Source organism: Giraffa tippelskirchi, chromosome 1, assembly GCF_054371585.1.
Source record: "Giraffa tippelskirchi isolate mGirTip1 chromosome 1, T2T-mGirTip1v1.2.pri, whole genome shotgun sequence".
NCBI classification, from domain to species: domain Eukaryota; kingdom Metazoa; phylum Chordata; class Mammalia; order Artiodactyla; family Giraffidae; genus Giraffa; species Giraffa tippelskirchi.
This window is the reverse complement of record NC_137275.1, coordinates 159,597,999-159,621,683: the sequence shown is the minus strand read 5'-3', so window position 1 is coordinate 159,621,683 and position 23,685 is coordinate 159,597,999. Positions and strand designations below refer to the sequence as shown.

General features: G+C 40.7%; 1 protein-coding gene across 10 annotated transcripts in view; it reads right to left on the bottom strand.

Moving 5' to 3' along the window:
• Positions 1-3,845: 3,845 nt before the first annotated feature.
• The window catches only part of GLIS3 (GLIS family zinc finger 3), a 674,355-nt gene continuing 654,515 nt past the window's right edge, over positions 3,846-23,685 (bottom strand). For all 10 annotated transcript variants that reach the window (XM_081502011.1, XM_081502031.1, XM_081502068.1 and 7 more), the window contains 2 exons: positions 5,573-5,755; positions 3,846-4,685 (listed from right to left, as the gene is read on the bottom strand). In XM_081502011.1, coding sequence (XP_081358137.1) covers positions 4,549-4,685; positions 5,573-5,755 — 320 coding nt within the window. In that variant the 3' untranslated portion in view covers positions 3,846-4,548. The remainder of the gene's footprint in view (positions 4,686-5,572; positions 5,756-23,685) is intronic.

Sequence of the window (23,685 nt, the reverse complement as noted above, 5' to 3'; positions counted from 1 at the left end):
ACTCTCCCCCCCTTTCCCATCTCCTGTGGATGGGAGCTAGGGAGAGAAGCTCATCACAGCCAGAGGGGCAGGCAGCCCCCCGAAGGCTGCAGATCAGACAGGACAAGGCATCAGGGGAAATGACAACTTCCCCTTTCTCCTTCAGGAAATCAGAGGACTTACAGATTAGGAAGCTGATGCTTGTGTCTTTCTTGGCAGAGTTTTAGGACAACTGGGAAGAAAGGGCCCCCTCCAATGGCCATCACCTGGGGGACCACGCACTAGAGGCATTTCTGAGTCATGAAGGAGCACTACATCGAAAAGGCACAAATAAACCCGAAACACTAGTACACATTTATCCAGTTTTTGAAGCAGATTAATAGAATAAGCAATAAAACATGTATAAAAGCTTTAATTAAATCTGATGAAATAAAACTTCATGTTTTATTTATGGACACTCCCAACATGTAAAGAATTCAGAGACACATTCATTTTTACTGCCATTTCGTCCTCATATCTATAATTAAATCCAGGCTGCAGCTCTGGCCCAAAGCGATGCGGCCTTTTAAAGCTGGCCTTGGACACTCCCTCCCCCATCCCCATCTGCTTTTAATTATAATTACCGACCCAATATGAGGGGAGCGGATGGTAAAAACTAAACAAAATAAAACAAACAAACAAACAAAAAATGGTTGCTGCCATTGTGTTTTAAAACAACATGCTGAAGGAGGATTTCAGGCAGGTGGGCGCATCCTCTATTTCCAGTTTTATTATGTACCAAGTGCACAATCCCTTCATTTTACTTTTGACATAAAAAAAGGACTTCATGAAACGAGACAAAATAACTTATGATTATATGAAACATAACTGTGACAAATCACAAAACTATACATATTAATAGAAAAAAGTGTACCTAATTCTTTAAAAGATTTATGACAATAAGCACCAGATGTGCCCCTAGAGTAAAATCAGCCCCATATCCAGTATGATATATGCAGTTCATTTCTCTATGTGAGTGTATATAACTATGTACAAGAGTCTATGTGATTTATGGAAAACAGATTTCCACTTTTTCCCCCCAAAGTGCTTTATGTCAGCAACATTACACAGGATGCTCTGCTGTCTGTACAAAATAAATCTCTTCTTTTTTACACTTGCCATCTCTCCAATGAGTATTTTCTTTTTTTTTTTTTTTTGCTTTACTCATTGCATAGAAAAAAAAAAATGTAACCGCAGAAATTCCACACCACCAACAAAAAGTGCTGTTAAAAATGCTGCTTTAAAATGACATGGTCAGAACAGTCAAATAAAATACCAAATAATTAAATTGGACATTTATAATCACTATTCCCAAAATTCAAGGCAACTGGTTGAAGCAAGATTCTTGAAGATGGAATTGAACACTTACCTCTGTTCTAGAATGATAATGTGCTTGACAGCTGCTAATTTAAAAACAACAGAGTAACACCAAAGCTCTGGTTCATCAGTGGAAACTTTGCTGTGATTGACTGATGACCTTTTGTCCATTTTAGAATCACCTAAATAATTTGGGGGGTGACATGGGTAATGGGAGATATCTTACAGGAATAGAATACTTAACACTGATCACAGGCTAAATTACAACTTACATTTTGATGCAGTCCCTTTAGGGAATTAAGACAATGCAGCAAGTAAAATATCTGTAGGCATGCTGTTTCTTTCTTTTTTTTTTTTTTTTTAATGTAATAGGATAATTGGCTTTGGGCTGTGTGTATTTTCACGAACATCAGCTTCTTTTTTTTTTTTAAAGGGGAATGACAATCTCTGTTCAGATGTATATGAAAATGGTTATCTATCAAGAGTAAAAAGACCAGAAAATGGAAGGGAATGATCTTTTGAAGTTTTCACTTTTACTGTTACAAACATAATGATGAAAACATATCTTGTGCAATGTGAAAGCAAGCAAGGGATGAATTTTAAGGTCAGGTGAGATCCTGGAATCTAAGGCCAGCAGGTGTCACCCAGAAGGAAACTGGAAGTGGCATGTCCTGGGGTCCTGAGCTCAAACCTGTAGCCAAGGGGACACATGAGATGGGGGAGGGAGTAGGAGGGGCGCTCGGCCTTGCAGGTGGTACTGGGCCTGCTTCTGCTAATTCCTGCCAGGGAAGGAGGCCCTGCAGGGTGCCGCCTGGCACCCCCGGGCTCCCTTGGGCCTCAGTGAGGCCAACAGGGAGACTATAGATGCTCAGGAGCATCTCTTGCAGCCAGAGCATCTGGGGTTCATCTGGCTTTGTCCCCCTTCCCTGTTTCCACATCAAATTACAGCCAGAAGCCACAAGTAGGCTGACAACATCAGCTGCAGTAACTGCCTTACCTTTCCATCTTTCTCCTCATCACATGAATGAAATGTATTTTGAGTTCCCTGTAGAGGCTCCAGGATTTAGAATGAATAGATTGTCTAAGATACCAGAGCTTCCCCTTCTCTGCAGGGTGTGGCAAAGGACACGGTCCCTGTTTAGGCCCAGGTGACACAATTCACAAAGTCTGCCAGAAGGGTGGGACTTTGTGTACATCTGAGAGCTCATTTGGAAAGAAAAGTCTGATGTACGTCCTTTCGTAAAGCAGAGCAGATTTTTGTAAAGTGAATAACTTGTCTCTTTCGCAGACACAGATGTCTGCGTGATGGCTCCTCTCAGATCAGAGCCCACTAGCCAGAGAAATGAGATTGACTGAGAGCACTGTAAAAACGGACCCTGCACTTGGTTTTTATTAGCCTGATTATACCGCATGCGGGAATGAAGTCCTGAATCAGGCAGAACACTACCGACTGTGCAGCAGACTGGAAGGACACGTCTGTCAGGATACAAACTGTCACCAGATCCTAAGTCTGACACCAAGCTGTTTAATTGTCTTGTTGGAGATTGTAATTATCCCAGTTTGACAAATAGCATTGTTTCATTTTTCTTCAGAGAACACTTTTAAAGAGAGAGGAAAGAAATCATAAGATGTGATAGTACTAGGATGTCAGAATTTACCAGGTTTTGGGGGATTTGGCAATTTTTACAGCCTATGTCACCGGACTTGGGACTTTTTAATTGCTTGGTAAAGGTGTCACAGAAGACAGAGGAGCCTGGAGGGCTATAGCCCATGGGGCCACAAGGAGTCGGGCATGACTTAGCAACAAAACAACAGCAACAAAAAGGTGTCACAGAAAATGACTTCCTATTCAGGTTTGAGATCAAACGGCCAAGAGCTCTGAGAAAATTCTAGGCCCTCAAAACAGAGTTTCAGACAAAGCAGTTGCTTCTTTTTGGTCACCTTCCTAGAACTGTCTCCACTACCTGCCCTAGGCCAGACCCTGCTCAGAGCTGGTGGGCAGGCAATGGCAGGTGGTGGGTATGTCTGAACTAGTCAAAAAAAAAAAAGGATGAGAGCAATAAAGAGGGAGGAGAAGGGCAAGGGAGTGACAGAGAGACTGGTGAGGGGAGATCCTAACAGAGGGAGCAGAGGCTGTGCAAAGTAGCTGGACATCGGGCACCTCTAGTTTGGTTTTCTGAGAGAACCCAGGAGCACACCTCCACGTGTCCCTGCTCTCACAGCTTCTAGCAGGTCTCTGTGCAGAGCACCAGAGTGGAGGCCATAGGTGAACCAGTCAAGAGAAATTTTCCTTTGAATAAAGTCTTCAAGGTGGAGTCACTGAACAGTCAACACACGAGGGTCTCTGTGGTAGCACTGGGAAGGGGGTGGCTGACCCCATGTCCCTCAGGTAGCCTTTGCAGAACATTCCTGGGTGCTCACAGGAGCTACGAGGTGGGGCCAAGCCAAGCCACAGCAGAGGCTGGACGTATGTAGCTGGGGTGATTAAAATAATTATTTCCATCCAAAGAACAGATCTCTAAATATTTTTTCCTTTAAAAGTACATGTAAATAACAAGCCTTTAAAATCAAAGGAATAAGATAGGTTGCAGGAATACAAAACAAGTTGTCAAGCTTTTCAAGGGGCTGTGCTTGATAGAACCTTCTCGTTTTGCTTTTGGAAAAACACTGAAAAGCAATTGGTTAGCATGGGAGTACCCAGGAGGAGAGAGGCAGCCAGCTCCCTGGATGCTGAGCTGGTGCTGGGAAACTGGGGCTCCTCCAAGAGCCGAGCCCATGCTGGGCTTGGATGTGGATTTCCCTTGTTGCGCTTGGCTCTTGGGTGAGGCGATTCACTGTGCTGGAGTTTGGAGTTTTCAGCAAGGGTGACCCCCAAATTACATTTTCACATGCATATCATCTCACTGGTGTCCCTTGAAGGTTGACAATTGGGAAGTAACTGATATCCAGTAGTGAGACTCCGTATTCCCTTTGAAAAGACAGTCTTGCTGGTCACTGGCAAATCCAGAGGGAAAAAGGAGCAGCTGCAAACACACCTACAAAGCCCAGCTCTGACCATCCATCCCTGCTCTCCAAAGATACATCTGTGATGTGACATATTCAGTTGATCTGCTTGACATCATTTTTCTTAGGTTCTGCAAAAGTATAAGAACAAAAGGTGACAAGGAACAAAAAGATTCTGGATGCCAGCAGTAGCGGAGTCTAGGGGAGAGTTTAGCCTTCAGTATAGACAGAGGAGAGCTGGCTAGGACAGCGGTCCACAGCACTGATCTGTAAGAATGTGGCATCTTCAGGTCCACTGCGAAGAGTCTCCCCAAAGAGGCTTGAGGAACCCGAAGGCAAATCATACACTGGAAAAGAAAGAGTGCACGAATCAACTGATGCTTCATCATACTTGCCAGGCATGCAGGGAGCAAATGTGGGCTGGGGAGGCAACAGTGCTGGTCAAGGCCTTTTAGCACGTCCCATCCTCAGGCTCCTTAAGTGGAGAAGTGGCTGAATGTGCAGGCAGATGGCTAAAATAGGACTTGCACAAAAGATAGGGTGAGTAGCAATAAAAGTAAAGTTTTGTAGGGAAGAGTGAGGATGGCCTCAAAAAGGAGGTGATATAAAAGTTGAGTCATTTAAGAATGGATGGGATTATCATATATAGGGAGGTAAATAAAGAACATTCTAGGAGGAGGAAATAGGGAGCAAAGACAGAGAGTGGGGTACGTAGGGCCAAGTGTGTTGGCAAAGCTCAGGTGCAGAGCAGGTAGGGAGATAGATAAGGAAGATACATGAGATAGGAGGGTAGGTCCAGGGAGTTTGATCAGGCTCAGTTGAGGACTATGAATGTCTTGCTGCAGATAGTCAACTTTATTCTCTAGGGCAACTAGAAACTACTGAATGTATCTGAACAGGAAAGCACCTTATTTTTTCCTTTATTTTTGGAAGGCAATGGTTACAGCTAACACGGAGAGCAGAATGGGCAAGTTAAGGAGTTGACTCAAGGAAACGTGTTGGAAAGCTGTTGCTTAAGTCTGGGAGAAGCATGATGGCACTTGAGTGAGGGTGGTGGAAGTGGAGCTGGAGGAGGCTGGAGCAGAGGATGAAGAGGAGAGACATTGCTCAGGTGGACTAAATAGGATTTGATGCAGCCATGTGCTAGGTCAAGTCTAGTCCAGGCTGGTCATGAGAAACCCACCTGATCTCACCTGCTAGTCTGCCCGTGTCTAAGTCACAGATACCAACATACCTGTAATGCCCGAGTGAGTTGAGAAGGCTCTGTGGAAAACATCAAAGCCAGCCTGGCCCATGGATGTGGGGACCAGACAGTCCTCGAAGGAAGGCATCACACTGCAGGAACTGCTAGGTGGCATGGTTCTCTGAGAGTCAGGGTAATTCGGGGGGCAGAATGTCTGTAGTTGCCCATAAAATCCTGAAATTCAAGACAGAAGTAAGGATAGATTTATGAACAGGCCATATTCAGTGTAGAAAACAAAATAATATCCTTCATAACTAACCAGTAGTATACTTTATATAGAACCAAGAGAAAATTCCCTATAAGGTTTAGCAGGAAGATTAAATTCATGTTAGCAGTGTGTGTGTGTATGTGCGCATGCATGCACTCAGTTGCTTCAGTCCTGTCTGACTCTTTGCAGCCCCATGGACTGTAGCCTACTAGGCTCCTCTGTCCATGGGGATTTTCCTGGCAAGAATATGGGAATGGGTTGGCATGCCCTCCTCCAGGGCATCTTCCTGACCCAGGGATCAAACCCACGTCTCCTGTGTCTCCTGCACTGGCAGGTCGGTTCTTTACCGCTCAGCCACCAGGGAAGATCCATGTTAGCAGTAAAGACTAGGAAAAACCAAGAAAAATCCAAGTCAAGGCAGGAGAAAAAAGAAAGAAAAACTAATGGCTTTTCTCTTTTTGATGCCCTAAGGGCTCTGCATGGACTCAGCAGACAGATGGGCAAAGGACCCAAACAGACCACTCAAATACTCATATAATTTATCAACTAATATGATCAGATGGTAAAGATTCTGCCTGCAACGCAGGAGACCCAGGTTCAATCCCTGGCTTGGGAAGATCCCCTGGAGAAGGGAATGGCTACCCACTCCAGTATTCTCACCTGGAGAATTCTATGGACAGAAGAGCCTGGTAGGTTACAGTCCATGGAGTCACAAAGAGTCAGACATGGCTGAGTGACTAACACAGACACATGGTCAAACTGACAATTCTTTAGTCATTAAAGCAATAAAAATCAAGACAATGATATAATACCATATTCTACCTATCACATTAGCAAAGATGTCTGAGACTCATTCTTGGTGCTGGACTGAGACTGGTGACCAAGGCACGTGTGTGTATTGTGCAGACCCTGCAAAGGAGTATAGGCTTCTGCAAATCACTTGACAACTTGGCTCTGGAACCTTAAAGTGTCCTCTTGGACAGGGGAGTTTCACTTTCAAGGATGTATCCTAAAAGTATATTTTGAAAAATAGAAGTCTTGCACAGACACAGTTATCACAGTGCTTGTTGTCATAACAGAAAACTGAGGAGTCAAACTAGCCAACTGTGAGAGAGCGGTGGAGAAAAGAATGGTATATTTATCGAATGAGAATGTTAAATAGCCACGAAAGCAATATTTACAAGGAGTTTTTTTCATACTGTTCATGAGAAATTTCAGATATACACGTGGATTTAGAAAAGGCAGAGGAACAAGAGATCAAATTGCCAACATCCATTGGATCATAGAAGAAGCAGGGAATTCCAAAAACACATCTACTTCTCCTTCATTGACTACGTTAAAGCCTTTGACTGTATGGATCACAAAAAAGTGTGGAAAATTCTTAAAGAAATTGGAATATCAGACCACCTTACCTGTCTCCAGAGAAACCTGTATGTAGATCAAGAAGCAATAGTTAGAATCAGACAAGGAACAATGGACTGGTTCAAAATTAGGAAAGTAATACCTCAAGGCTGTATATTGTCACCCTGCTTATCTAACTTATATGCAGAGTAATGCCAGGATGCAAAATGCCAGGATGGATGAAGCACAAGTTGGAATCTAGATTACCAGGAGAAATATCAATAACCTCAGATATGCAGGTGATAATACTACCCTAATGGCAGAAAGCAAGGAGGAACTAAAGAGCCCTTGGATGAAAGTGAAAGAGGAGAATGAAAAAGCTGGCTTGAAACTCAACTTTCAGAAAACTAAGATCTGGTCCCATCACTTGACGGAAAATAGGTGGGGGAAAAGTAGAAACATTGACAGATTTTATTTTTCTTGGGCTCCAAATTCACTGCAAATGGTGAAATTAAAAGATGCTTGCTCCTTGGAAGAAAAGCTATAACAAAGCTAGACAGCATGTTAAAAAGCAGAGACATTACTTGGCCAACAAAGGTCCATATAGTCAAAGCTATGGTGTTTCCAGTAGTCACGTATGGATGTGAGAGTCAGACTATAAAAAAAGCTGAGCTCCAAAGAATTGATGCTTTTGAACTGTGGTGTTGGAGAAGACTCTTGAGAGTCCCTTGGACTGCAAGGAGATCAAACCAGTCAATCCTAAAGGAAATCAACCCGGAATATTCATTGGAAGGACTGATAATGAAACTGAAGCTCCAATACTTTGGCCACCTGATGTGAAGAGCAAACTCATTGGAAAAGACCCTTATACTGGGAAAGATTGACTGCAGGAGGAAAAGGGGGCGACAGAGATGTTTGGATGGCATCGTCAACTCAATGGACATAAGTTTGAGCAAACTCTGGGAGATAGTGAAGAACAGGGGATGCTGGCATGCTGTAGTCCATGGGGTCAAAAAGAGTTGGATATGACTGAGGGACTGAACAGCAACAACAAATGTATAGGCAGATTGCAAGGCAACATTTCTCTAGTTGTCTTTGGGGGCCTTTCTTTGGCTTTATATTTTTCTGAATTTTAATAGTGGTGATGAACAAGTACTCTGAAGCTAGTCAGACTTCCTGGGTTCAAATCCTAGTTTGACTCCTTACCAACTGTGTAGTCTTGGTAAATTATTGAACCTCTCAGTGTTTCAGCTTTCTAAACTGTAAAATGGGATTAAAAGTAGTACCTACATCTCATTGAGTTATTATAATGAAGATTAAATTAATATTTGCTTGTTATACAATATAATCTGAGAATTAATTATACAATTAATATTAATATATTTAACAATTAATTTATATACATTCGCTAAATAAGAAAAAAGTAAACTTATGTCACAATAATTAGCTCAAAATTTTTATTAAGAGAAATAAAAATTTCCAAAAGGCAACAAGTAATCCTTCAACAATAACCAAATGTAAGAACAGACAAGACAGTGGGCATGTCTCTCACTTCCAGTTCACAGGTGGAATCCTCTGGAAAAATTTTGGCCCTTGGGACCTGTACTACATACCTCTTTCCCGTGTTGGTTCCTAGATCCTGCACTAATGGATACACATTCTGATTTCTTCACTCACCCTAGTGCAAGCTCAAAAGAGCAACAAGCTTGAGTGGGCTGAAAGACCTGGGATGTACTGTTTCATAGTTTGGGAGGTTTCTTGAACTAATCCTCACTGTGGGTACCCCATGGCCAGGCACATATAATCACAGCTTCCCCATTATGAGGAAAACATTACCATGAACCATCATAATCGGTTTATTAGAATGTAATGTCTCCTCACTGAACAAAATAGGCAATATTTGCTATTTATATCCCTATGGAGGCTCTGTTCAAATCGGTAACCCATAAACACCTTGATAGCATTCCTCAGTGTAATATTAACCTTCCAGGAAGAGAAGACATTTTTCACTAAACTCCTGCAACTCCCCAAATAGGGACATTAATCATTCAGGTATGTCAGGGACAGTGATAGAGACTTTCACTGCCCTTTTGTGAAAACCAATTCATTCTTTCTTCCCTGTCTTCTCCCTGCTTCAAAGAGAGCATGGCTTCAATCTACATGAGTGTTGCGATGTGCTAGAGTATGAAAATTTGTGATACAGTGAAATATACCCAGTAAAGTTAAATATTAATAGTAAACCCAACATTGGCCTTCCCTGGTGGCTCAAACAGTAAAGAATCTGCCTGAAGAATTCCATGGACAGAGGAGCCTGGAAGGCTACAGTCCATGGGGTCGCAAAGAGTTGGACAACACTGAGCAACTAACACTTTCACTTTCACTTTTTCAAATCCAACATTCTGGGCTCCACCTCCCTGCTTCCCCAGTCAGTCTGGATCTGAGTGAGAGGGCAGAGTGAACTGCAATTCCTGTCTGTGGGTGTCTTGGCTGACATGAGAAACAGTCAAAACCAGAATGGCCCCACAAGCATGTTTTATCACTCTCACAGCCAACTCACAGAAAGAAAATCCTCTTTATGAAATCCCTCCCTTCAAGAAGCCAGTTACTAAAGTTGCCAAACACACTGGTGTGGTTGAGTGTGGTCACTCAAATCAAAGAGCTTTAACGTAGCCTCTTCCCACTGCTATTTCCATAAAACTAACAAAATTTTTAAAAATTCCATTAGGATCTTGCCACACACACAAACTCAGAGAAAGCCTAACTCATTTTCTGGTGAATGACTCCTGTATTTCAGCTGCTGAATTTCATGTATTAAGTCTGGAAGGAATACTACCTTGAGGACCCAAAGCAAAATGAGGCAAGATGTTAGTACATTTTGTGGGCATAAAACACGAGTGATGGCAAGGTCAACCAGTCAGTCAGTCAGTGAATGATGTTATCAAGTACTGGTCAAGGTGCTTTTAGAGAGACCAAAGAAATAAAAGGTAATACCGTGTCTTTGAGGATGGATAATGCAGTTCAAACAAGAACACATACACATAGAATAGCATAAGAATGCACACGTATGTTTATGTTGGTAATAAACGTTAGTCTTCAAATTTAGTTAGAAAATCACCCCTCCCCCATTTTAGAAGTCATTTTAAGCCAAGGATGGAGGGGCAGGGAGAATTTGCAGATAAACTGACTTTACTGAAGTTGTAGCTCCTGAGGGTCAAGGTCATTCCTTCTCTTGTTAATTCTGGGAAGTCTTTGTTTTTCCCTTCTAAAAACAAGCTTGTTTTCTAATTTTAAAAATATTCTGAATTTACTGTATCAACCAGAAAATGTAGAGGAGCATATGCAAAGAAAATAAAAATTATCTTTATTTCCAAGATTCTGACATAACCAGATACATACATACAAAACTGGAATGTTATATATATTGTTTTGCATCTTGTTTTCTCCCCTAATATTATCTATGAGCTAACATAGTATTAAAATTCATCTTAAAAACCCCTCCTCTTTGTCACATGGGGTCACTGACAGTTCTATGATGATAGATTAGATTGGGAGTTCATGGTCACTCTTGCTGCCTAATGATGATAAAGCAGTCCATGAAGCTGGGTGTGGATTTTCTTCCCAGCATGGAGGGAAGTGGAGGAAGTCAGTGAAAAAAAGGAATCACATGACTAAATATGATAATGAAAGGGTATTCCCTAGGGCAACACCGTCTAAGAGAACATTGTGTGTTGATGGAAATGATCTATATCTCACTGTCCAATACAGTAGCTGCATAACTACAGAGCATTTGAAATGTGGCCAGTCAACTGAGGAACCAACTTCTAAATTTTATTTAGTTATAATTAATTCAAATTTATATGGCCATACATGCCTTGTGGCTACTGTACTGGACAGCACAACTCTAGGGTAATCTGCACTTTCAGGTTTAACAGACTTTGTTTCAGGAATGTTTCTGATTAAATTCTTAGAGAAAAAAACATATGACCCACCACGAGCTTAAATAAAAGCCAGATAATGATTCTTAGACTCTTGGTCTTCAGGATAGAAAGTATATTAGAGCTTTATTACATTTATTTTTTCCTTACAGATTTATACTTTAGTCATTGTGGAAGAAACCAGAGTATAAATACTTCAACGAATAAATAATGGTCACCCAACTCCCAACCCTCGTGAGGGCTGATGAGCGTTGTTTTAAGTTAAACTTCTAGGGCATTTCAGCTCTCCTGCAAAAATCATTTTCCTTTTTGGAAGTAAGAGAAGGAAAAGGAAACACATCACCCACTTTCTGCAGACTACGGGCCTAGCTCACTGTGTGTGGGGCAGTGGCAACAGCATAGGTGGGTCTCCAATTTCCCTACCAGCTGAGGATGGAATAAAGTACAGATGCTTTCAGTACCGAGGCTCTACCTTACACTCGGATGGAGATGAATACCACCAGCCCAAACTTCGTCAAGGTGCTATGTCCTTGACGACAGGGGCAGCTGTGCCCCTAGTGGGTTTGTTTATATAGCAGATAGTTTTGTAAAACAAACTCCTTTATGGTGAGGCTGAGAACCACAACCACCAAACTCCAGGTGCCAGGAAAAGATAGACAACATTCAGAAGACTGAATCTTCGCTGCTGTAGGTTCTGCTTGACCTTGATGCCAACTTGCAGAGAGCCCACGTGTGGAGTCCATCACAGGCATCAGGAAAGGTGCCTCAGAACTAATTTCTCAACCAGAGCGTGGCCTGATCAGGCTGGGAAGAACCCTTTGTGAAGCTACTTGGAAAGAATGCTGAGATCAGTTGCTTCCCAGCACCCCTCAACATCTTCAGATGGGAAAGCCCTTCAACTCCTGTGTGATCAGAGAGTATCATCTCAGGCATCCAGGCCAAACACTGTTATTTTCAGATGTTGCCCAAATCTCAGGAGTCATCTGTTCACTTGACTTTTCAGAAGAAGCACTGACTAAGAGTCTGTATTTTTGCTATTGTGTATTTGTAAAATGGGGCATTCACAGTATCTACTTCATAAGGCAACTGCAAAGGTTAACGAGGATTAAGGGATGATCCATGTAAAGAGCTGAGCATGTGTCTGGCATAGAGCACTCTACAAATGTTACTTTTCACTTTTCTTCCCTATTCTTTTAACACAAACATTTCAACTTCTATTCTTTTGTTTACTTGACAGCTACTTTCTAAGCACTTACTCAAGTCTGGAGATACAGTGGTGAATAAAACATACCTCATGCCTGTTTGGAGTTTATGTTTTAGTGAGAAAGAAAGATAAACATATAAATGAGAAATCAAGTAATATAATTTAAGATTATATATGAACAACAGAAAGGATTTTCCTTAAGGAATATACAAAGATGCAACTCTTTTCTCTAGACTGCATTCAAGATAGGAAGAGGGAAAAAGCTCAAATAAGAAAAAAGTTTGGTAAGATGAGAAGGCAACCCTCAGAATGGAAGAAGATAATTGGAGTGAAACAAATGACAAAGGGTTAAACTCCAAAATATACAAGCAGCTCATATAGCTCAATACCAGAAAAACAAACAACCCAATCAAAAATGGGCAGAAGACCTAAACAGACATTTCTCCAAAGAAGACATACAGATGGGTAATAAACACATGGAAAGAAGCTCAACATTACTTGTTATTCAGTTCAGTTGCTCAGTAATGTCTTGACTCTTTGTGACCCCATGGACTGTAGCATGCCAGGCTTCCTTGTCCATCATCAACTCCTGGAGCTTGCTCAAACTCATTTCCATTGAGTCAGTGATGCCATCCAACCATCTCATCCTCTGTCAGCCCCTTCTCCTCCTGCCTTCAATCATTCCCAGCATTAGGGTCTTTTCCAATGAGTCAGTTCTTCGCATCAGGTGGCCGAAGTACTGGAGCTTCAGTTTCAGCATCAGTCCTTCCAATGAATATTGAGGACTGATTTCCTTTAGGGTTGACTGGTTTGATCTTCTTGCAGTCCAAGGGACTCTCAAGAGTCTTCTCCAACACCGCAGTTCAAAAGCATCAATTCTGTGGCACTCAGGTTTCTTGCTCATTATTAGAGAAATGCAAATCAAAACTATGATGAAGTATCACTTCACATCTGTCAGAATGGCTATCATCAAGAAAATCTACAAATGATAAGTGCAGGAGAAGGTGTGGAGAAAAGAGAACTTTCTTGCACTGTTGGTGGGAATGTAAACTGGTGCAGCAGCTATGGAGAAAAGTATGGAAGTTCCTTAAAAAACTAAAATTAGAACTACCATCCGACCCAGCAATCCCACTTCTGGGCATATACTCTGAGAAAATCATAACTGAAAAAGACACATGAACCCCAATGTTCATTGCAGCACTGTTTACAATGGTAGGATATGGAAACAACCTGGATGTCCATCCACAGATGAATGGATAAAGAAGATGTGGTACTTATATATACAATGGAATATTAGCCATAAAAAAAAAAAAACACATTTGAGTCAGTTCCAGTAGGTGGATGAACCTAGAGCCTACTATACACAGTGAAGTAACACAGAGAAATACAAATATTGTATATTAACACATATATATGGAATCTAGAAAAATGGTACTGATTAACCTATTTGCAGGGGAAGACTAGAGATGTAGACATAGAGAACAGACTTATAGACACAGTGGGGGAATGAAAGGGTGGGATGGGTTGACAGAGTAGCATTGAAACATATACATTACCGTGTATAAAACAGCTAGTGGGAGGTTTCTATATAACACAGGGAGCTCAACCCAGTACTCTGTAACAACCTAGAAGGGTGGGATGGGGTGGAAGGGTGGGAGAGAGGTTCAAGGGGAAGCGGATATATGTATATTTATGGGTGGTTCATGCTGTTTTACAGCAAAAACCAACACAACATTGTAAAGCAATTACTCTCCAATTAAACTTAAAAAAAGAAAGAAAGACATTTGGGTAGTCTCAAAACTTTTTAAAAAGAGTAGTGGCTGTGGTTCCTTTTGTTTGGCCCTGTCTGGTGATGGTAGATAAAGTAAGATGCCACTCAATAGCTCTGTTGAGGAATGGCCCTGCAGAGTGGTTTTTCTTGCCAGCTGCACCGATCAGTTCATGGCTTAGTAGGAGAATATGCAGATCCCAGTGGCAGAGGCAGAGTTGGCAGTGCTCAGCATTTTGGTGTTACAGCTGTCTGCTAGCTAAGAGGAGGGAGGGGTGTATGTTTATGAGCTTTGCAACTCTAATCATTTTTCCCCTGAGACTATAATTTTGTGGGTTACTTTAGGAAGTGTAGTTTTGAGGTCTCAGTCATAACTGCTGCATGTACAGGGGCATAGATGAGCCTAAGTGGTGAATTGTTGTTCAGTCGTTAAGTTGTGTCCTACTTTTTGTGACCTCATGAACTGCAGCATGCCAGGCTTCCTTATCCTTCAGTATCTCCCAAAGTTTGCTCAAACTCATGTCCATTGAGTCAGTGATGCCATCCAACCATCTCATCCTCTGTCGTCCCCTTCTCCCACCTTCCATCTTTCCCAGCCTCAGGGTCTTTTCCAATGAATCAGTTCTTCATATCAGGTGGCCAAAGTATTGGAGTTCCAGCTTCAGCATCAGTCCTTCCAATGAATATTCAGGATTGATTTCCTTTAGGATTGACTGGTTGGATCTCCTTGCTGTCCAAGGGACTCTCAAGAGTCTTCTCCAGCACCACAGTTCAAAAGCGTCAATTCTTCAGCTCTCAGTCTTCTTGATGGTCCAACTCTCACATCCATACACGACTACTGGAAAAACCATAGCTTTGACTAAATGTACCTTTGTTGACAAAGTGAGATCTCTGCTTTTCAATACACTATCTAGCTTTATCAGAGCTTTACTTCCAAGGAGCAAGTGTCTTTTAATTTCATGGCTGCAGTCACCATCGACAGTGATTTTGGAGCCCAAGAAAATGAAATCTGACACTGTTTTCACTTTTTCCTCATCTATTTGCCATGAAGTGATGAGACTAGATGCCACAATCTTTGCTTTTTGAATGTTGAGTGTTAAGCCACATTTTCACTCTCCTTTTTCACCTTCATCAGGAGGCTCTTTAGTTCCCCTCCACTTTCTGCCATTAAAGTAGTATCATCTGCATATCTGAGGTTATTGATATTTCTCCTGGCAATCTTGATTTCAGCTTGTGAGTCATCCAGCCCAGTATTTTGTATGAGGTACTCTGCACAGAAGCTAAATAATCAGGGTGACAATATACAGCCTTGAGGTATTCCTTTCTCTATTTTGAACCAGTCCGTCGTTCCATGTCCAGTTCTAACTGTTGCTTCTTGTCCTGCATATAAGTTTCTCCAGAGGCAGGTCAGGTGGTTTGGCATTTCCGTCTCTTGAATTTTCCCAGTTTGTTGTGATCTACACAGTCAAAGGCTTTAGCATAGTCAATGAAGCAGAAATATATGTTTTTTTAATAATTCCCTTGCTTTTTCTATGATCCAGCAGATATTGGCAGTTTGATCTCTAGTTCTTCAGGCTTTTCTAAATCCAGCTTGTACATTTGGAAGTTCTCAGTTCACATACTGCTGAAGCCTAGCTTGAAGGATTTTGAGCATTATCTTGCTAGCATGTGAAATGAGTGCAACTGTACAGTAATTTGATTATTCTTTGGCATTGCCCTTCTTTGGGATTGTAATGAAAACTAACCTTTTCCAGTCATATGGCCACTGCTGCGTTTTCCAAATTTGCTGGAGCACTTTAACAGCACCATCTTTTAGGATTTGAAAGAGCTCAGCTGGAATTTTATCACCTCCACTAGCTTTGTTGGTAGTGAATCTTCTTAAGGCCCCCTTGACTTCATGCTCCAGGATGTCTGGCTCTAGGTGAGTGACCACACCATCTGGTTATCTGGGTTATTAAGATCTTTTTGTATAGTTCTTCTGTGTATTCTTAAAGTCCCAGGGTCAGGGACACAGAAGACATATGACCCACTCCCTTTGGGTACCCTAATTTCTTCTTCTCCAACATTATTATGGCTCTTTGGGCATTCCCTCCTCCTCTCTGGTGACCCTTGCACACCCCACTTTGAATACCTTCTGTAACCCTTGATGTAAGTCAATGAGAATAAAAGAGGAAAATTAGATAAGTCTCTGGTAAAGCTCCTAAAGGCCATAAGAATATGATCTCTGGCATCACAGCTTCTCAGCATGATTTCATACTCTCCTACTTTACTCAGAGAAAGGCCCAGGGAATTAAACACTTACTACTCACACGGTATGATTTTAAAAACTTTTAAAAATTCCTTCTTAGGCAGTCTCTGATATACCTGTCTTGTAAGTAGGTAATTCAAACAAATGTTCTCATTTTATAGACAGAGATGGAATTTGAATCACTTGTCTTTATAACCATTACTTTTGTTTATATAATACTATGCAAATGAGAGAAAAGTGGAAAATTCATACAATCATTTTAATATTTATGAAAATCCAATTATTTGGAATTATTCATGGCTCTAGTCTTTGTCTTAAAACAAATGGGGAGTAGAGCTAAAAGTCATCATATACTTTTCTACTAAGTTCAGAGCTTTCTCATCTGTAGTCTCCTTGATTTTGGCATTTTCAGACATTTTGGTTAGTGTTACACCAACCCCCCGCCCCCAGAGAATTCTTTCAAAAGGAAGGAAAAGAACTAATATTTATTTGTTCTGAGATAGGCATTGTCTTAGGTGTTTTACACAGAAAATCTTCATTCTTACAACTTTGTAAAAAACTGAAATATATTTGATTATATTCTTTTAATATCAAGTGTGCAGAAAAGTGACATATATATATGCCATAATATATTATTATGAAATAAATAATAAATAAAAAAATAAATGTATATATATATACACACACACAGGTTATTTTCCATTATCAGTTATTACAAGATATTGAGTATAGTTCCTTGTGCTGTACAGTAAATCTTTGTTGTTCATCTATCTTATGTTTATCAGTTTGTATCTGTTAATCCCATACTCCTAATTTATCCATCTCCCCCCAACCTTTCCCTTTGGTGACCATAAATGTGTTTTCTATGTCTGCAAGTCTGTTTTTGTTTTTTATATAGATTAATTTGTATTATTTTTTAGATTCTACAGTTAAGTGATATTATAGAATACATCTTTCTCTGTCTGACTTACTTCACTAAGTATAATATTCTCTAGATTCATCCAAGTTGTTGCAAATGGCTACACTTCAATCTTTTTTACTTATAATAACTTTTGAATTATGTAGTACTATCCCCAGTTTATAGACAAGGAAACAGAAAAGTTCAAATAACTTATACAAATCCTCATAGTTACCAAGTTTCAGAACCAGGACTCAAACTATAATCTGTTTGGTAACATAGTTCATATAGATAACAAGGTTTAAGCTTACAGACAAATCAGTTTAAACAAAATCTGGCCATTTTTGTTGAGGTTCCTCACTACTAGATCGCAGGCAAAGTTACTCAGATCAACATTTCATAGAGTACAAACATTTTCATTAGGGAAAAAGAATTGAATTCATTAACAAAATTGATGAAATTATCTAAACACTGAAAAATTCAAAAAACCCAGAAGAGTAGAAACAGAGACATTTCAGAAATTTCTTTTGGCTAGTTTTCTGATTTAGTCACTATTTTATTTCTATCCATTACATGAGCAACTTGGATCTGGGTGCAAAGCCTGGATAACCCACTAACCAACTACGTGTCTTTGCATAAATTATTTTCCTTCTTGAGCCTTATTTTCATTTAAAATAATATCTATTTTATAGGGTTGCAGAAAACATTATACATGAGAGTGTTTATAAAAGCATCCAGTGCATTCCCCAGCATGTAGTAAGCCTTCAATAAATAGTAGCAATTATCAGCACCATGAAATAGGCTTAGACATATTTATAGATTCCGTACAATGCACATATAATTCTTAAACAATTTTTCTCACATAGCCTGCTACCCTTAGGTATAAAATGATGCTGCTCTTAAAAATGAAGCCTGTATAGTCCAGTTGCCATTTTTCACCTTGGTCCCTGCTCTTGGCCAACAACATCAGCCAGATCTTCATGTAGTCAGAACTCGCTGAAGCTTCCCTCTTGGAGTGATGGAGAAACTGATTCTTCATTTTAATACAGAGTCTATAAATGGGGAAGCTACAGGAACAGCTCACAGACTGTGTTAGGAAGACAGATTTTTCTTCGGGCTGAGAACTAAACCAGCTTGCAAAAGCACTTGAGCTATTTAAGACTGACATTTAAGCAACTACTGTACTTAGGAGAAGGAAAATAATGGAAATAATAACCCTTAACATTCCATTTGGGCACATTCTTATTGAAGGAACCAGGTTACAGTGGTTGGAAAGCTGACCAGTGGAGCAATCACCTGGTCCCCTAACCCCCTGTCAGATGAGTGGTAGCATGAGGGCATCAAGTTAGACAAATCCACCTGGTTCCAAGAAGTGGAGCCATTTTCATCCATAGCTTCTACCACTAGCCCGCAGGCCACAGGGAGATGCTTCTGCACACTCTGGTGCTCTCCTCTGCTCCTGAGCCTCACAGCACCTCACCTGGTTTGCAGGAAGCTGCTAACAGAATGTATTACTGTGAGCCAACCACACTCTTGCCCTCTGAGTTGTATACTTGGGGTAGGGGAAGAGGAAGATGGTCTGCTACTGATTCTGCAAAGGTTCAAACAAGGGGATGAGAGTGGGCAGAACATGTTGCTGAAAGGAACAAAAAGGAAATGGGAGATGGATGAAACTGGAGCCCATTATACAGAGTGAAGTAAGCCAGAAAGAAAAACACCAATACAGTATACTAATGCATATATATGGAATTTGAAAGATGGTAACAATAACCCTATATGCGAGACAGAATAAGAGACACAGATGCATAGAACAGTCTTATGGACTCTGAGGGAGAAGGTGAGGGTTGGACGTTCTGGGAGAATAGCACTGAAACATGTATATTATCATATGTGAAACAGAACACCATTCCATGTTCGATGTATGAGACAAATGCTCAGGGCCGGGGCAATGGGATGACCCAGAGGGATGGGATGGGGAGGGAGGTGGGAGGGAGGTCCAGGAAGGGGAACACATGTAAACCCACGGCTGATTCATGTCAATGTATGGCAAAAACTATTACAATATTGTAAAGTAATTAGCCCCCAACTAAAATAAATAAATTTATTAAAAAAAAAAAAAGTTAAGTACAAACTTCAAAAAAAAAAAAAAAAAGAATACTGGAGTGGGTTGCCGTGCCCTCCTCCAAGGGATCTTCCCGACCCAGGGATTGAACCCAAGTCTACTGCGGCTCCCTCATTGTAGCAGATTTTTACTGCTGAGCCACAGGAAGCCCCAAAAGAAACTATATGTAGCCTTAAAGTATTTACTCCCTGGGCCCTTACAAAAAATGTTTGCTGATCTTGCTTTAAAGAAAAACAGCGATACTGAGACATAGGAACAAAAAGAATACCAGCTGTACACCCCTGGTATATCAGGTAATAAACACAATTTTAAAATGTAGTCAAAACTTCTTTGTACATGTAAACCCATGGCTGATTCATGTCAATGTATGGCAAAAACTATTACAATATTGTAAAGTAATTAGCCCCCAACTAAAATAAATAAATTTATTAAAAAATAAATAAATAAAAAAAAAAACAAAAAAAAAAAACAAAAAACCTTCTTTGTAAAGAGGGAATTAAGACAATATCCTTTTCTCCTTCAAAACACTGAAATGTTTTAAGGTCAACTGATTTCAGGTTTTAAACACCTGTATTCTCAGGAATTTCTCTGTTTGGAGAATCACGGTATTTACTATTTGTCTATTATGTACAAAAACCTAAGAATCAGAATAGAGAGTTTTAGTATAAATGCCAAAAATAAGACCTGACCTTGCCTAAATAGACATATAACCCCCTCCTCAAAAAGGAAATGGGAGAAAGCAGAGTAAGAAGAAAGGCATGCATAAAACCTTCTTGGTTAAAAGATGCAACCGATTTTCATTTAAATATCTTCAAACCAACCAAAACTCTAATGTGCGGTGGCCTATGGCTTCCAAATTCTCAAAATGATAAGCTGCTGAAATAAACTAATTGCAATGTGTCTCAGTAATTGCCATGTGTTGATATATACAGTTACAGTAAAATGGTTCAGTGAATCCTGATGGTGACAATGCTCATATGGCAAATAAACAGAGACTCTCTAAACCAGAAGATCTGAAGATTCTTAAGATGAATATGAAAGCCAGCTTTGCCATTTACTGGCTGTGTGGCCTTGAGGAAAACATAGCCTCTCTGAGCCTTTGAGTCCCTACTGATTGAAGGGAGAAAATAATACTATTGAGGCAGCATAATCCTCACAGTAGGGAGGGGAAGAAGCACAAGGAACAAATGGAAAGAGATTCAGTGCCCAGTTGTACTCCATCACCTGTCTATGACTCAAAAATTCAGGATACATATGAAGCTCAGAATGAAGAGTGGAGAACCAGGACATCCTGTTCTGGTGTGTGTGTGAAGTAAACACTTTGGCCACTGGTCAACATTGAAAAGAATGAGTTGGGAATTTCTCCATGAGAGAAGGTCACTGTGTTGCCGGTGTATATACCCCTCCTAGGCGACCACAAGGATCAAATGAAATAAGTGTGGGAATATTTTGCAAACAGTAAAACACACTGAAAATTCCACCTAGTTCTGTCTCATTATAAGCTTGGTGTTACTTATCATCCTACCTTCTCTGAGTACAAAGGTAAATTTGCCCTCAATTGAATCAAACTATGTTGCATAAAGTTCACAAGCAACCCTTTGACTTAGGAGTAGCTGAGTCTAAAACAGAACAAGGAAAGCATGGCAAAGAATGAAGATTTAATTCTATCTTCCCTTGTCCTTCCAAGCAAGATTTGCTGGAAGAAAGGTCTGGCAGAGAAGAGGATTCCAGATGGAGATTAAAAGGGACATTAACATAAAATGCTGCAGCCTCCCCTGAGAGCCATCCTGGCTCTCTACAGCTTTTAGGCTGTCCTGCATTTACAGGACTTCCCCCAGAAGGTAGAGGGAGAAGGAAGATGGAAAGTGCTTCCTCAGGCATTGGCCAATTGCTTCCTTTGGATTATCTCCAATTGGGAACCATGGTAAGGGGGCACTGAGTCCTACGCTTAGAGTCTAGGCCTGAGATTCTTAAACTGGAAGCCACAGCATCAGCTCCATCTGGGCTCTATAATAGGCTAAGCCCTAAGAACATCTTTAGATGATTTTCAATCTTTGGAAAGTTTCCCAAATGAAATAGCAATAGAAAAAAACAGAACAGCTCTTATTTCATTTGGAATGCAAAAGGAGAGCTCTTCTACTGGGCATCTTTTCCCCCTAGGCTAACTCCCAGCCCCTTCTGCTGGATTCCAGGGGCTCTTGGGGATGAAGTGATAATGGCTGTCCCAAAGTGACTCGGCACTACAGATGGATCAAGATGACCTCTGTCTCCACCCCGGTACCATTCTCTCACATGTAAGTTCTTGGGCAAGGTGAAATCATAGGACCTCATCTGAGTGACTCAGAAGTCGTGGTCTTACTGATGGCCTCACACTGATCTTGTGGCCTACACTTCTGATGTCTAGCTGTAACCAAGCTCCCACATTATATCCGTTCCACTAACTAGGTGATTTCTTGTTTCCCCAAATCCAAGTTTATGACTATACAGTTTTCCAGCATCCTAATCTCTACAGGTGGGCACTATCTCACACTTGCATCAACAGCTTGATTGTTTCTCACACTGGACTTCTGCCCCTCAGCTAAGTCCCTGTTACACACTGTTAAGCTGCCCCAAAAGCTACTGTCTAGAATATTATGTTGAGATGAAATCTGGACTTGAAGTAAAAGAAATCTATATAGGTGGGTTTGACAAAGCAGAGAAGGCTTTGCATTTGTAAAACCTGATGTTTGTCACTGTATCCCCAAATTCCTGTCACTTCCTCCCATCTGGCCACCAGGAAATTTGCCTTTTCATCTTGTCAGACCTTGTGGACACTGACTACTAATGTGGATAACCAAATTTATGATCTGCCATCCTCTGCTCCACCCCTCCAGCTGGATAGTCTTCTTCTCACTGCCGCCTGGGGGGTCACACTCCGATGAGTATGTCTAGTCTGCAGGGTCTTTCCTTTCCTTCTTACTCTCATCCCACTGAATACCAAACTCTTAATTTTTAAGTATATAATAGGCATCTCAGTTGTGCCAAGTGCTAGACGGATTAAATAGATGACGTGATTTCTTGCCTACATATGGGTCATGAGGAATATTCTCTCATGGTTGAGTTCAAAGGCTTTGCTTGCTAAGATCATCCCTTAGGTATGAGCTCTGGGCAGGCAGGGATTTTTGTCCATTTTCTCTATTGATGTAGCTTTAACACACCAAACAGGACTTGGCACATAACAGAAGCTGAATATTTGAGAATAAGTGTATGAGTGAAGGATCCTACAAGAAAAGCCTTTGCTGAAGATACTGATGGTAAGAGGAACCATGGCTGAGCTCAAAGATTTTGATCTGTGAACCTGTACACAATAGCCTATCAGCAGTTTCAGAAAAAAATAAAGAGACTTCCCTTTAGGGGAAGGTAATGGCAACCCACTCCAGTACCCTTGCCTGGAAAATTCCATGGACTGAGGAGCCTGGTAGGCTGTAGCGCATGGGGTTGCAAAGAGTTGGACGTGACTGAGCGACTTCACTTCACTTCACTTCCCTTTCTAACACTGAAATTTTTCTTTTAATTGAGGGAGAAACAAAAATGATAGAAATACAACTGGCTCTATCAAGGTGACCTGGAGAATTTTGCTGCTCTAAGCCACCATTTTCTGCTATACATCAGGAGGCCACCGAATCTGAAGAGAAACAAGAGTGGGCAGGAGAATCAAGTGACTCAACTCATCCACAGAAAACTTTGCACTCTTTGAGAAAACCATCCCAAGGTCAAGGAACTCAGTCAACTAATCTGAGTTTCATTTCTAAATAGGAGCAGAAACATATCTTTTACTCTCTTCATAAAGTTATAATGAGGATTCAGGTGTTCATCCAAAAAGTATTTCATTGAGCTGTTCCTTTTAGTTTCCAGGCACTGAAAATGATTTTGTACCTAAGAGTAATTTATAAAACATACATTGTTTTATGTATGTTTATGTTTATTTATATTTGTAATATAAATGTAGTTACTATCACTGACCTCAATGGTATTGATAAAAGCACTACATCAGCCCAGAACCACAGACACAAACAACCTTGGGGGTAAATACTTGGATAATTTCAATCTTTGGAATCATTATGCCATACTGAGGACAGAATTAAAGAATCTGAAGCTTTGCTTTAGGATGTGTGATATGAGATTGGGTTTGTGGGGAAATGTATTAATAAGAGAGGAGTAGCTGGTCATTACACTTAAATGACCTAACAAAAGGTCTGAATTTATTTACTTTGATAAACTTGCATCTTTAAGGTCTAGTTCTCAAAGACTTTGCAATAGAACTAAATAGAGAGTTTCATCAGAACAATCTGGTTAGAAAGCAAAAAATTTCTGCAATGAAAAAGAACACTCACAATTGTA